Source organism: Merops nubicus, unplaced genomic scaffold, assembly GCF_000691845.1.
Source record: "Merops nubicus isolate BGI_N331 unplaced genomic scaffold, ASM69184v1 scaffold16660, whole genome shotgun sequence".
Lineage (NCBI taxonomy): Eukaryota > Metazoa > Chordata > Aves > Coraciiformes > Meropidae > Merops > Merops nubicus.
Window position 1 is genome coordinate 24535 of NW_008581124.1, and position 13394 is coordinate 37928.

At 37.9% G+C, this 13394-nt stretch overlaps 2 protein-coding genes across 2 annotated transcripts; both read left to right on the forward strand.

Annotated features, from left to right (window-relative positions):
- The first annotated feature begins 435 nt into the window (after window positions 1–435).
- On the forward strand, window positions 436–5251 carry LOC103781095 (parvalbumin, thymic). Its single transcript, XM_008948800.1, has 5 exons — window positions 436–476; window positions 2287–2354; window positions 3147–3279; window positions 3539–3648; window positions 4953–5251. Exons 2-5 carry the CDS (start codon window positions 2294–2296, stop codon window positions 4976–4978), a joined length of 330 nt encoding a protein of 109 aa, XP_008947048.1. The 5' UTR covers window positions 436–476; window positions 2287–2293; the 3' UTR covers window positions 4979–5251.
- A 2545-nt stretch (window positions 5252–7796) lies between these two features.
- Window positions 7797–12954, forward strand: LOC103781106 (parvalbumin beta 3-like). Its single transcript, XM_008948811.1, is given in 4 exon segments — window positions 7797–7834; window positions 11389–11562; window positions 12339–12448; window positions 12929–12954. Coding segments are annotated over 4 exon segments (348 nt in total).
- Window positions 12955–13394: the final 440 nt, after the last annotated feature.

Sequence of the window (13394 nt, forward strand, 5' to 3'; positions counted from 1 at the left end):
GTTTAGTGTTCTAATGATTATCGCATGTAGCATCTACAGATAAGATAACAAGTTATCACATTTAAACATTCATTAAAGGCATCTCTTCAGAAGCTGGTAGTGCTTCATTTCATTTGACTCCTCAGATCAAGTGTATCAGATAGTGGGGGGGTTTCCTGCCCTACATCATATGGAGAAGTTGGTATTTTCTGCTTAAATCAGAAGAAATTTGACTCTGTCCTTTTCACCTATCTGGACACTTATCTTGTTTCATTTGCAAATATCATATGTATTCTCTTGAGATAAAAATAGTGCAAGATGATTAGTTAGGCAAGTTCATTTGACACCATTCCCCCTTCGTGACGCTGAAATCTAAAATCTGTATATGGTATACAACTTAAAGTATATATATGCAAGCTCAGCTCTGCTGAAGACTCACAGCGAGTACGTTCCTCCCAACCAGATTGCTTCCTTATCCAGTCAAGAAGACCACAAAGGTAAGCTGATTAGATCCTCTGCTTTCAGAAAAAGAAACACAAAAGCGAAACGCTCCCTAAGGGAAAGCGCCGATGCAATTAAAATACCTAGTCTTGTACCAGCTTCCAGTATGTTGTATCTTTACAAGCTAACATAGAACAGAATCAGCATTCAGATCACAGGATGGAAAAAGACAGGAATGATGCCCCTCGTAAAAAGCAATGCGATTTTTAGGTTTTCCTTTAACTCTTCCTCATTTTCAATCCTGTCAGCAGTGAGAATTAGGTGAGTGGCAGAGCTCCAAATTACTTGCTAGTGCTGACAGGGGGAAGTGCTTTGCACAAGAAGCCACTGGGACGAGATCGTTGCCAGCAAAACAGAAGTAACTCAACTACCTTAGCTGGAGAAATACCAACTGTCATCATCGTGAATTTGTCCTATTGTCTCCTTACGCCTCCTGAGACACTCAAAAAGGGACTGACATGGTGGACAATTTCCTTTGCTACAAACCAGCAGGTACAGAGGCAGCTATTTTGTATTTCAGGCGAAGTTTAAACCTGTGTGTAGATCTCAAACCGGTGCACAGACTATTAATGGTTACCAGCACTGGTTTCCTTCTCATGAACGCTGCTTTCCATCCTTAGACAGGAAGAATGATTTTGAAGATCAGCTAGGGATTCATTAAACAATGCTTCTGTTCTCTTGTGGCTTTCAAGAATAACTTTTCTATGCCTTAGTTCTCCTTCCTTCATTAACATGAAGCTACTTTACATTAATGTTTCAAGATTTAAATTGTAACCAGTCGGCACTGGTGTGGGCAGTTTATCAAACTGTAAATGCTTTAACGTTATGTTCACACTAAAATATTGACTAGACATTCAGGTCTTGTAGCATTTTCTTAAGTCATATCCATTACACTGGCAAACTAGTGCAGCTGTTGGTGGCTGAATGGGACAGAGTACCTTTTGTTAAATGCTGCTCTATCAGAAGAAAATGCCTCCTCCACTCTAGTAGGAAGGAATATTATGTCTTAATACTTCTATTCTAAGCACAGCAGTATACTGAAATGCCAAAATCTGGATAAAAATCTTGTTTATCGTCACCTACACGGAATTTAAAAAAAACAAAGCCACGATATACTTAAAAAACCTTTTTATAGAGCTATCAAGAACTATCATGAAATGTAGTCTTTTAAAGACACAGTAGCCTAGCAAGCCAAATTTATAGTGTTGTCATATATAATTCTATGATTCTATGATTGATTCTATGATTTTTGCAACTAAACAGAGGAGGAACTTAAAGTCCAAATTTAGATTTCCTTGAAATGAGTACTATTACTATTATTACATATTCAACACTAATATTTTCATTCTTTGAGAAGATCAATACATTTATTGATAATAATACTAGGGTTTTAAAATTACAATTACATTTATTCCAGATATAGTTCTAGAGGACATACCGAACCTTATATTTTATGGATGCTGTAAACATATGCTGCTATTAAATAATAATGCACCTCCAGAACAACCTATACAGAAGGCATGAAGTTTTGTGGTGCTGGGCACCTTTGATTCACTCTCCCAGGGCAGCACAGGCATCAGCTCTTCCTGAAGCCTCACGCTCTGCCTGCAGAATTCCTCCCTCATTACCCAGCTTGAAGTGGAGGCACCTGCTGCAGACATCTGTTACAGGACACGCCGCTTACAATTAGATGAATAATGTCCCCCTTATCACATACTGCCACAGCAGCAACTTCAAATAGAGCCATGAAAGAGGTAGAGAAGTCATTTTAATGACTAACTAGCTCACTTTTAATTTATTTTACAGTTCAGCAATGGCCATCACTGACATCCTTTCTGCTAAAGACATTGAATCTGCTCTCTCCAGCTGCCAGGGTAAGGAATGGTCTCTTTGCAGCCAGAAGATGCATATCATTTTTATGTCTTAAGATGACATGCCTATCATTTTCCCCTTAGATTCCTTCCCTGTGAGATCTCCTTCTAGCTATATTACAGTATAGCCCCTTGAATTCAGAAAGTCTCACAAGTGGTTATTTGGTGGGTAACATTTCCCAAAACAATTAAAGTGCCACAGTTTCAGTTAGAACCAGCTCAACCCTGAACTCTGTCAATTTTTAAACCTGCTAAAGACTCATATTTAAATAGCCTTTTCCTTCAAAGTGTCAAAAAAAATCTCAACTTGCAGAATCAAAGTATCATTTGTGAAGCAATGACCAGTCTCAGTTCTCTTAAGAGCTCCTTGGCAAGATCAAATCAATTTTCCAGTGCTCACAGAGCTAGTTTGGCCATGAAATGCTTTTCTACCAGATTCTTCGCCAAAGGAAGGACTAATTGAAAATAAAGTAAGAACTATGGGTGTTGGTCTTTAAGCCATAGTAGCACCCATTAAATATGTATTATTAATTGCATGTGATGCATCACATAAATCCTGATTTAATAGAATGTGCATTGTAGGAGAAAACTTCAAACTGGCTGAAAGGATATATGACAACAGGCACAGAGTGATTAAAAGAGAAATTATCCACTCTGCCTTCTTTTTTGCTACACTGGGGAGGAAGAGAAAGAGGAGCAGGCTGATGCTTAAGAAAAGTCATAAATACTCCCAAGGAATACATACAGTAGTAGCAACTTCAAGGGAAATATTTAAACAACTTCTGTTTCCTCCAGCTGATGATTCCTTCAACTACAAGTCTTTCTTCTCCATGGTTGGTTTATCCAGCAAAACTCCTGATCAGATAAAGAAAGTTTTTGGCATCCTGGATCAGGACAAGAGTGGTTTCATCGAAGAAGAAGAGCTTCAGTAAGTACCATTCAGCTCCTGTATTTCTCTAAACCATGCAAACCTCTGAACATGCTTGGTGTCCTAGAATAAACTTGCTGCTATTTTAATAACAAAACAAAATTCCTTGTCTTCCCTCAAATCTGTGTGGATTTCCTCAGATAATAAGAGCAGGCAGTACCCTATGCTGGTTTTGGCATGGGTTTAAGAAAACCAGAAATACCAAGGAGATTTCAGAGAACAAAACTGAAGCACAGTACTCTACCCTGTTCTATTTCAGGCTGTTTCTGAAGAACTTCTCTTCGAGTGCCAGAGTCCTCACCTCCGCAGAGACCAAGGCTTTTCTGGCTGCAGGTGACACTGATGGCGATGGCAAAATTGGAGTGGAAGGTAAGACTCTTTGAAACCTCATCAAATTTGTGCTTTAAAACGCATGTGTTTAGGGCTGTATTTAAACTGTGGCACAAAGAATACAGCCAGGTACTTTGGCCTGGTACTTTCTGCACAATTTTTAGACTAGTGAATAGTCCTTATTTTCATAGCTTTATTCCCATTTTGTCTGTGTTGCAGCAACAGCATATTTATGCCCACTGTATAGCCTGTGCTTCCAATCGCTAACAACAGGTTTGGGTTTGGGTTTGCCATGTATCTGATCCAGAGCCTCAATGTGCCAGAGTTCTAGAACATCCTGAACACCTATTCGTTTGCTGAATTGCCATTTCAGCAGTGGATACTTTGCATTTCTGGCCACATTCATTTTTAAACACACTTCCACCAACACAAATTTATTTCTTCATCTGCTACTATCAAACATTGGCCAATATTACTGAGTGGTTAATTTGGTAATGTAAAATATGACTGGCATTGTTTTTTAAGGCTAGAACTGCTGCAATGCAGCACATAATTTTATGCTGGAGAATTATCTGGTAAGTGCAAATTTCACTGGGCAGTCCTTCTGTGAGAAACTATATCAAATTCCTAAAGAAAACCTCACAGGGATGATGTGAACTGGCCAGAATATTTATTTTAGAAATTGCAGCAAAGGAAAAAATAGGACATTATGGATCATGTATTAGAGATGAAGTCACTGAAAACAGGGCTGTCTCAGCTGAACTAGGACAGGTGGCAATAACTCTAACAGACACACGTGCTAATCTTAGCCAGAGTTTGGGAGGAGAGAGAGAGATACACTGTTGGAGGAATTTGCTTTAGCAGCAGCTTTTCCAGCTTCTGTTTATGAGCCCCAAATAGGGCATTATATTATGCAGATCTTAGCCTTTAACCATTGAATCTCCCATTCTGAAATTACATCACGACAGATACTTTTTCTGTGGAATCACGAAACCAAAAAATCTCTCATACTGGAAGGTACGGGCAATAATTCACTCTCTGCTTCCTTGGTTATTATCAGAGTTTGTAATGGGTTAAAGATAGTTCCCATTTAACTCAGGATTTCCCGAAAATATGAATTTACAGACTCACTCCTCCTCTCTGCACTTACTCTTTTTAAGGAGTGAAAAATCTGTTACGCCCCCAGAATCTCAGTTTAGCAGTAGCTTGTGCAGTGTTATAATAACTTTGGGAGCCCTCCCTGGCTAGAAGTTTAAGTCATTTTTATCTATCTTTTCTAAAGATGTTAAGAACCATTTTAATCTAGTTTTATCCCTTGCCTTTCTCATTTTCTTCCTTGACAGAGTTCCAATCTCTGGTGAAGTCATAAACAGCATTAGACCAAAGGCAACCTTGGACTGACTCTTCCAATTACCTCGTCCAACAAGCACTTCACACTCAGCATGTGTTTGTACATTTTTATATTGTTTCAGGCATTAACAATTCCCCATACATCAAGTTTATACACCAGATTGATGAGAAATCTTGCAATGTACAGACGTTTTGATCACGTGGTATTGTTACATTTCCATTGTAAAGAAGGCACTTTGTGATTTTCAATCACTCATTACATTGAAATTGTGGATGAAAGAGGGGAAAAAAAATATAAAAAAATAAAATTAAAAAAATTCTAAAAAAAGCAAAACAAAACAAAACCACAACAAACAGCCTGGGGGGAAAAAGCTGCTTTTTAAATATTGTTGAGGTTTTCCACCCTCATACTTGACCATGCTGATTCACCAGATGCAGTTTTGATGATGTTAAACAATGAAATCTTTTAAGGCTTCATTGTACTGATTTCACTGAGTTTTATTTCTGCTTAATTCTCTCATCCTTGAGGAAAAGCAATGCTAACAAGATGGCTAAAAATAATTTATATTCAGTCCCAACCATGACAATCTGAGAAAAAAATTTAAAAGGAGTTGACACATAGCCCAAAGCATGGAATAAGTTTGTGGGTAATTTTATAAAATGAAGTACTAGGCTACAGCATGTATCATGCTGTAGTGTTTATGGCCTAAAATGTAACTCTCCTTCAAGAAGATTTATCTTTCATGAAATCTAAGGCAGCTGTGAGATAGAGGAGAAGGGTCTAATCCAGCTCTGACACTGTCACAAGTCACAGTCCCCTGACAACATGGGCCATTTGCCTGGAAGTTTTACTGAGAATCAGGAACATGTTGCTTATTATCCTTTAATGGGTACAAAAGAGTAATACTTTGCCACATTTGTGAATTTCTATGTTTCTTACAGATGAAACAAGAGCCAGTCTTCCTGTTTCACTACCTTAGAACTCTGTTACATTGCTAAATAATGGCCACTACTCAATTCCTCGATTTGTTATATGAATAGTCATCTATACAACCCATAATATTAGCTATTTTCTTAAGTCTGAAAATTACTAAGAATGATTTTTTTCCTTTGATAAGCGTCTTACAGGATTTAGAGCTAGTTATAGCATTGGCTTCATTAACAGACAAAGTCAATAATGTTCACGGTTCCATGCAGAGCTCAACAGACTCAGTAGATGTTGTGCGTTTCTGGCTGAGTGGGTTGGAAACTCTCCCACCAACATTTAGTTGCCTCCTTTCCCATCTACCACGATGTGGATCCAGCTCACAAGTAGACTGTCATTTTAATACTCCTTGCTGAAACTGGATGATAATTATAACATAATTTGGCAGCTGTTTCAAAGAAGAGCGGAAACAAAGCCTGCTGGAACTTTTATGTAACGCCCAGTGTTGGCGTTCCCATGAACTGGGAGGCGGTTGTGAGGCAAGGACGGCTCGCTCCAGCCAGGCGCGTAAGAGCTGTGCAGCAGATCTCAGACAGCTAATGCCAAAGAGGAATTCCAGCAATCAGACTCACTGAACCTTGGCAGAATGATAATGAATACAAATCCTAATTCTATCTCGATCGCCTTTGATGTTAAATCTGGGCTTAAATGATAGTTGTTGTTAATTGCAGCACTGAAATATTTTGCATAATGATGAGACTCTATTGGTTCCTTTTACCTCATTCATTTTCCTATCTACTGGAGAAAAAAGCCCCACGGTAATCCAGATCTGCAGCAACATACAGATGTAATATATACATTAGCTCTTCACTCTGCTAATCACTAAAATACCGTATCACTAGTTCACAAGCAGATGGCACACACAATACTTTAAGTGACAGACCTCATACTGCATTCCTTGCACATCTGAAAGTCCCGTGTGGAACGCAAGAAATGCAAGAACTAGAGAGTGGCCTGGCCTGGATTTCAGGGATGCTCAACAACTGCGCGTCGCTGCCTTCTGTCGCCACAAGGGGCAATGACGCGCTTCTGAGAACCGGGCAATGCTGCATGCTGCAACTTCACTTAGAGCATTCAGTTTGTGAGAAAATATGTTCTTTTTAAACAGTAACTCGTGACAAGAAGATAAGTTTTAAATCTTAGTAAAACCATCTAGCCATTTTATTAGAAGGAATTACAATAATAACTCCAAATAGACCCCCATTTAAAAAAAAAAAAAAGCCCATAGATTGTTCAGCAAAAACAACATCTAGTCCCTATTCAGTCTTCTGTTGGCACTAAGATCCACATTTTTAGAGCTAACCAAACTAGAAGAGACCATTTTCCACCAGAGGAAACCAATTCAAAAAACGTAACATTTTCTTATAAGGTTCATTTCAATGGATCTTAAGTTCAGGCAGTGGCAGCCTTCCATTTTCTTATGGAACAGCATGGAGTGCTCTCTGAACTTGCCAATTTCAGCACAACAAAGAAAACCACTGACTGCAGGAAGTCTATCTGAATACCATCTGAAGGAGTAAAGAGACAAAGGCAGATATTACAATGTCACGACTATTAAGGTATAGAATCCCAGAATAATTAATGCTGGAAAGTATCTCTGCTGGTCTCTGGTCCAATTGTTTCCTCGGAAGGCCAACTTAGGGCACATTGCTCCAAGCTGAGTCTGAGCATCTTCAAGGATGGAGGTTCTATAAACTCTCTGAGCAATTTAATAGGTAAGGATTAAATCCTCTGCATCAAGCTTTTATGAATGAAGCACACAAATAAAACACTGCTGAGTACACAGCTAAAAACCAAAATTCTGTCAGAAATTGTTTATGTCACATCAAATCAGGAAGGGTCTAACAACACCATGTGTGATCACACCATCAACCTGCTTGCAGGTTTAGAGTAAGACCTACTCAGTATAATAATCAGATAATATTGCTTCATAATTCCCAGGATAAAGGAAATGTTGTTTATATGTTTTATACTTTACATAAGACAATTAAAGAGCAACCCAAAATGTGAGTGGCAGATCTGAGTTCCACTGAGCCTCGACTGTGAGCTCTCAGATACACCTCAGTCCCCTCATGCAGGTTAACCTGTATGAGCAGTTTAATCTCTAATCCTCCCAATACTTCCCATGAGAAAAAGATGTGCTATGATCTCTTGTAGTGGGAACTAAACACAAAGAAATTGAATTGTCCTATGCAAGTGCTTAGGAAAAAAAAAGGATATAGAGGGCTAGGGTGTTGTACCCAGTATCCCCAACCCACCCTAGTGCTCTAGCCACCGAATCTATCATCTCTCTTAAACTAAAACTTCAGGTTGTCCTGATAAAGGAGCAGAATCATGCATTAGATAAAATCTCCTGGTATTTAGTGGCAGCTGGCTGCCTCCTAAATTCTTGTTCTTTTGGAAATCTCAACCTAGAGCCATTTGTAAAGTTCAGATTCAATTTCAGCTGTCCAACTGTTTGAAATCTCACAGTCACCTTCTAACAAGTAAGAGAGCACGGAAAGGGCAAGGGGATGTCAGAGCATTCATTGCACACATAGACTGGTAAAGTTTCTTCTTTGAGTTAGCAGCCAGCCCATGTGGAAAATCTTTGATGCAGCATCATCAGAGACGCCTGGAGCTCTTCACACAAACAGTGTGGGCAGAGGGGGCCAAGGCTGGATTAAATTCCTGGAATGGGTTACCGAAATAGATTCTTCTTGATTAAATCCCTGAACATGTACCTAACATTTTCATGCTTAACTGTTCTTGTATTTTAAAACATTTTAATAAGTGGATGCTGTGGAATATGAACTAACTTGAAGTGTTCACATTTTATGAAACTTATCTTCCATATTACTTTTGCTTGCAAGCACAACAAGGTAACATTAAACTGGTAAGGATATTGTGGTACTCTTTCTGTACTGAAGGTCTATAGGGCACACTGTCCAGCAGTTGGGATATTCCTGCTCCATAACTTTTGATTTGCTTATCAGCATGTCATGTTCCTAAGTATAGACTTAGGAAAACAGGAAAAACAGATGTTTTATATAGCAAGCTCCAGAAAAGAACATCAGATCACCACATCAGTTACAACACGAAAAGAAGGTACCCCTAGACAATGCCTTCATCTGCAGTTACAAAGTAGAAAATGCAAAGGGAATTACATCAGCTTAATCACAACTATGTATTAACAAGCTGCTATTTCCTATACACGGACTTTCTGCTCTAATTCCCAGGCTGCCAGAAAAAAACTTATCTTGTATTTGCAGTTGTCTCCCTAACAGACTGTAATATTTACCCAGCATAAACACCATAAACGTGGCTTTGTTAGACAAAATAACCTGAATAACCTGTTCTTCCTAATCATCATTAAAGGAAAGTTCTCTGGAATTATTTCTGAGTTTTCATTTTAGTCTGTTTTTATTTCAGTCTTTCAAGTGACTTCATAAACTAGACCTTTTTTTCTTTTAAATATTTGTTTCCTTCCTCTTCTTTTCCTTGCTCATGAACACCCACCTGTTAACCTGCTCTCATTCTCAGTCCCTTGGTATTCTCTACCCCAAGTAGTCTAGGAGAGATTTCATGGTTAGACTTGACTATCTTTGGTGCCATCTACAGGCAAGCTCTGGTTTGCCTCAAAAATACTCAAAAAAATTATTGATAAATGCTTTGTAATCTCAATGTGGTCTTCTCACAAGGATTATTTCTTGAATGTTCAGTAAACCCAACACAACTATCAGATCCCCTCTGAGTCCAGGCCATACTCAATTCCTTTCCAGGAATCTGAAACAAAGGCAAAGGTTTCCCAAATGGAAAGACTGGATCATTCAGTTTATATATCCAGCAGTTCAAGATAAACTGCCCTTAAAGTAACTGGCTCAGTTGATCTTATATAGTCCAGAAAACTTTGCTTTCACAGTGTTCCATTTAACACACAGCATGGGTTAGAATAGAATAGCATAGTTGGTGCTTCTCCTAAGCATTCCTCTCTTGAAGAAATGATCAAAGGAAACTAAGATGTGCAAGATGAGGTTTTGTCTGTATTTTCATGTATATAATTTCTGAAGGAAAATTCAGAAATTTCCACAAGCTTTCATAAGATAGCCAAGTGGAGGAGTCTGTTAATAACCAGTACAAGAAAAGCTGCAGCTTGAGCTTAGCTACTGTTGGATCCTTAGAGAAGTTTTTTTTTTCAGTACAGAAAGGAAGAATCAAATATCACAGAGTTCACTGCTCAGTTGCACTCCTTACCATTAATTGTTGCCTGCTCCTGTGTGTTGCTGAACAACTGACAACCTTCATTCTATAAATGGACACACTTACTATCATGATTTAAAATGTGCACCATGCAATGAATTAACACATTAACACATTCAATGTTAGAATTTTGTAATGTGAAGTACATATTTCAATAATTGGGTAACAAAAGCTTATATATCATCTCATTAAAAATACTTTGGGCTTATCTAAAATTGAAAGTTTTATCTGTGAGATTCTACTTTTATGTTAGATATATCTATTACAAATCTATGATTATTAGTATTATTGGAAGACTATTAGGGTAATTGCAGGAGTAGAAAAAATTCATGGGTAATTCCTATCAGGATCGGGCCCTTAAAAGTCAAAGTCTACCATGAAGATGTCCATTTCTTGCTATCATTAACCAATAAAAGAAGATTTGGTGTTTTTTATTCACAGATCAAAAATAATTCACTAGGCTAAAATCCAGATGTAAGCTGAGAGGATTTACTAAAGGTCAGAAGAGTTGGCTCCTGCAGGGCAGCTCCCCTGGTTTGCCCTGGGACCCAGGGTGCGACTGCCTCACTCATCAAACCTGGCTGTCCTCAGGGGCCATGGTTTCATGTTGGCCTTTGCAGTTTATCTATCAAATTCCTTAGTCCTAACTACCCCAACATCCCAATTCCAATGGAAAGAGAAAAGGCTAAAGGATGAACTAGACAGTACAATGTTGATTTCCTCTCCAGGGTACATGGTAAAAGATTTTTGTTATGTTTGTTTGCTAATACAGCTCTAACTGTTTTACCAAATAGAGAAAAAGGAGGTAAGGTAATGGATCAGATGCAAGTGTTAATCTTTGCCAGCCAAGGTACAGGCACCCATCATCACTTGTGCATTGTAGCAATTTTAAGTATGAAAAAAATCCAGAGGCTAAAATCCTGGGTTTTTTAGAGAATAATAATAAAACTCTTACTGATTTCAAGACAAGCACTGTATTTACCACCAAATTCTGTGAATTTATGTTTTAGTGAAGTATCTATTTCCAAAAGTATCTTCTTGTATGAAGAAGATCATAGTCTATCTTCCTAGGTTTCAGAGATCATTGATGGGAAAAGCCCATTAATATGAAATAAAGTTAGGCCAATCAAAGATTGTTGATTGAGGTTTGTAATGACCCTCACTGTTTGCTGCTTTTTGAACAAAAAGCGCTTTTTTTTCCCCAGATCTTTAACTGCTTTTATTCATCTCTTCCTGCTTATTTCAGCTGCTGATTCATTTTACTACAAAACCTTTTTTGTCAAAGTGAGTCTGAACTGCAAGTCCAAAGACTAACTCACCAAAGTCTTTGGAATTCTTGACCAGGATGGGAGTGGCTTTATTGAGGAATATGAACTGAAGTAAGTAAATAAAAAATAAATGAGTTACCAACAGGCTTGTGTTTCATTGTCCCAAAATGCAGCATAGGATCAGAAATGCTCCCTTTCCTTCTGTCTCTTTGGATGGGAGACAGCTGGGTGTGCTTGTGTGGGTGCACACATGCACGTGTGAGTGCTTGTGCTGAAAGAGCTGCAAGACAAATGATGAAGAGAAAACACCCTGATAGCACTGACAGTACTTGTTTCATGTAGGGATAACTGATAGACTGCAAAGATAAAAATAGCAGTTCTGCTAGAATTTGCTTCTTATTATTGCAAAATTTCTTACTAGACTGAAATCAAAGGGCTGTATTTCTCTCATCTTTCTTTCTATTACATGAATTGTCTTCCAGATCATATTCATACGCCTTTGAAGTTAAAAAGTAGGGTTAGAAAAATTCTTGCTATTCTTAAGAGTCTACATCTTAGCAGAAAAGAAGGAAGATAACACAGGAGAGAAGATAAATCCTGCCACTGTGAAGTCAGTTTTAATTTTGCCTTTTTTAATTCCATGAAACCAAAATGTCATCAAGGATTTTTACACCTTGTGATGCAACATGCTCTTACTTTCATACCCTTTTTCTCACTGGAGTTAGAAGAATTTTTGCCATTGAATTCAAAATTATTTGACAAAAACTTTTGAAATAGTCTGAAGAGTTTTAATCAGGCTTGGAATTTTACAGCTATTACCAATACCAAACTCTAAATGTTTCTGGTACTGAATATGTCTCACTCATTTGTCCTCTCACCTTTTACAGACATTTCCTTCAGAATTTCTCAGCTAGTGCCAGAGCTCTGACTGATGCTGAGACAAAAGCATTCCTAGAGGCAGGTGACAGTGATGGAGATGGTAAAATTCGAGTGGAAGGTAAGACTATCATTAGGAAACAGAGTAATGTCTGCCTTTGAGACTTCCTAATGGCTAGCTCTAGGGAGCTCCATATATTGGATGTTATGGATCTGATCTGAGGTGCTCAGATCTCCTCTGTACTGTTGAGAGAAGCTAAAATAGAAGCCAGTCTATATTCTGCCCTTGGTCAGTCCTTTTCTTCATCTACAGAGATTTTTTCAGGACTGGAACCTAAATTGATATAAATATAATAATTTTTGTATATAATTTCACCACTTTTACTATTGATCTATGGTACAATGTGACATTTAAATGCAACACTTCCTTTGTCTTAAGTATCTATTACTACCAGTATACAATTTGCTACCTTCAAGGAAAGATTATCAGAGATGTACCATTAGTTTCCCATTTTAACTCTAAAAATTAAGAAAGTACTTTTTTTGATTGTGCGATTGCAAAACATGGTCCCATTTTATTTTTCTTTTATTTACTTTTCAGAGTTTCAAGCTCTGGTCAAATCTTAACAAGCAGTCGAGAGAAAGACCAAGGTATCTGTGCCATTAGCTTTCCTATTGCAAGCCTGCTATTTGTTTACATGTTTTGTACCCTGGAAGGTTGTGAACAATTGCTGGCAAGTGATTTGGTATTGCTGGAAAACATTTCAAGTAGTGCAGCAATACTTAATCCATGTTCCTCAATGTTTTAAGCAGAAGGTCCTTATACCATTGAGAGAATGAATTGAAATCCACCCTACTTGTCTGAATTTTGGGCATTAAAAATACTAGTAAAAATATTAAAAGGAGAAATCAAAAGCATCTCTGTAGGCCATTTAATTTTCAGTATTTGCATAAATAGCTAGCACCTGTTGTAAAAAAAACAGAATTAATAAAATGTCCAGGTGTAAAACATGATTATGGTAACCAGTAGCACTGGTATTTAATCCCTGGAAAGGTGATGGAACAAC

What these genes read in the sequence shown, in the direction of transcription:
- LOC103781095 (XM_008948800.1), top strand. Translation starts at nt 2,294, where the DNA reads ATGGCCATCACTGACATCCTTTCTGCTAAAGACATTGAATCTGCTCTC. An exon ending in TGCTCTCTCCAGCTGCCAGG is followed by an intron (nt 2,355 to 3,146) that starts GTAAGGAATGGT and finishes TGTTTCCTCCAG; the next exon opens with CTGATGATTCCTTCAACTAC. An exon ending in TGGCAAAATTGGAGTGGAAG is followed by an intron (nt 3,649 to 4,952) that starts GTAAGACTCTTT and finishes CTTCCTTGACAG; the next exon opens with AGTTCCAATCTCTGGTGAAG.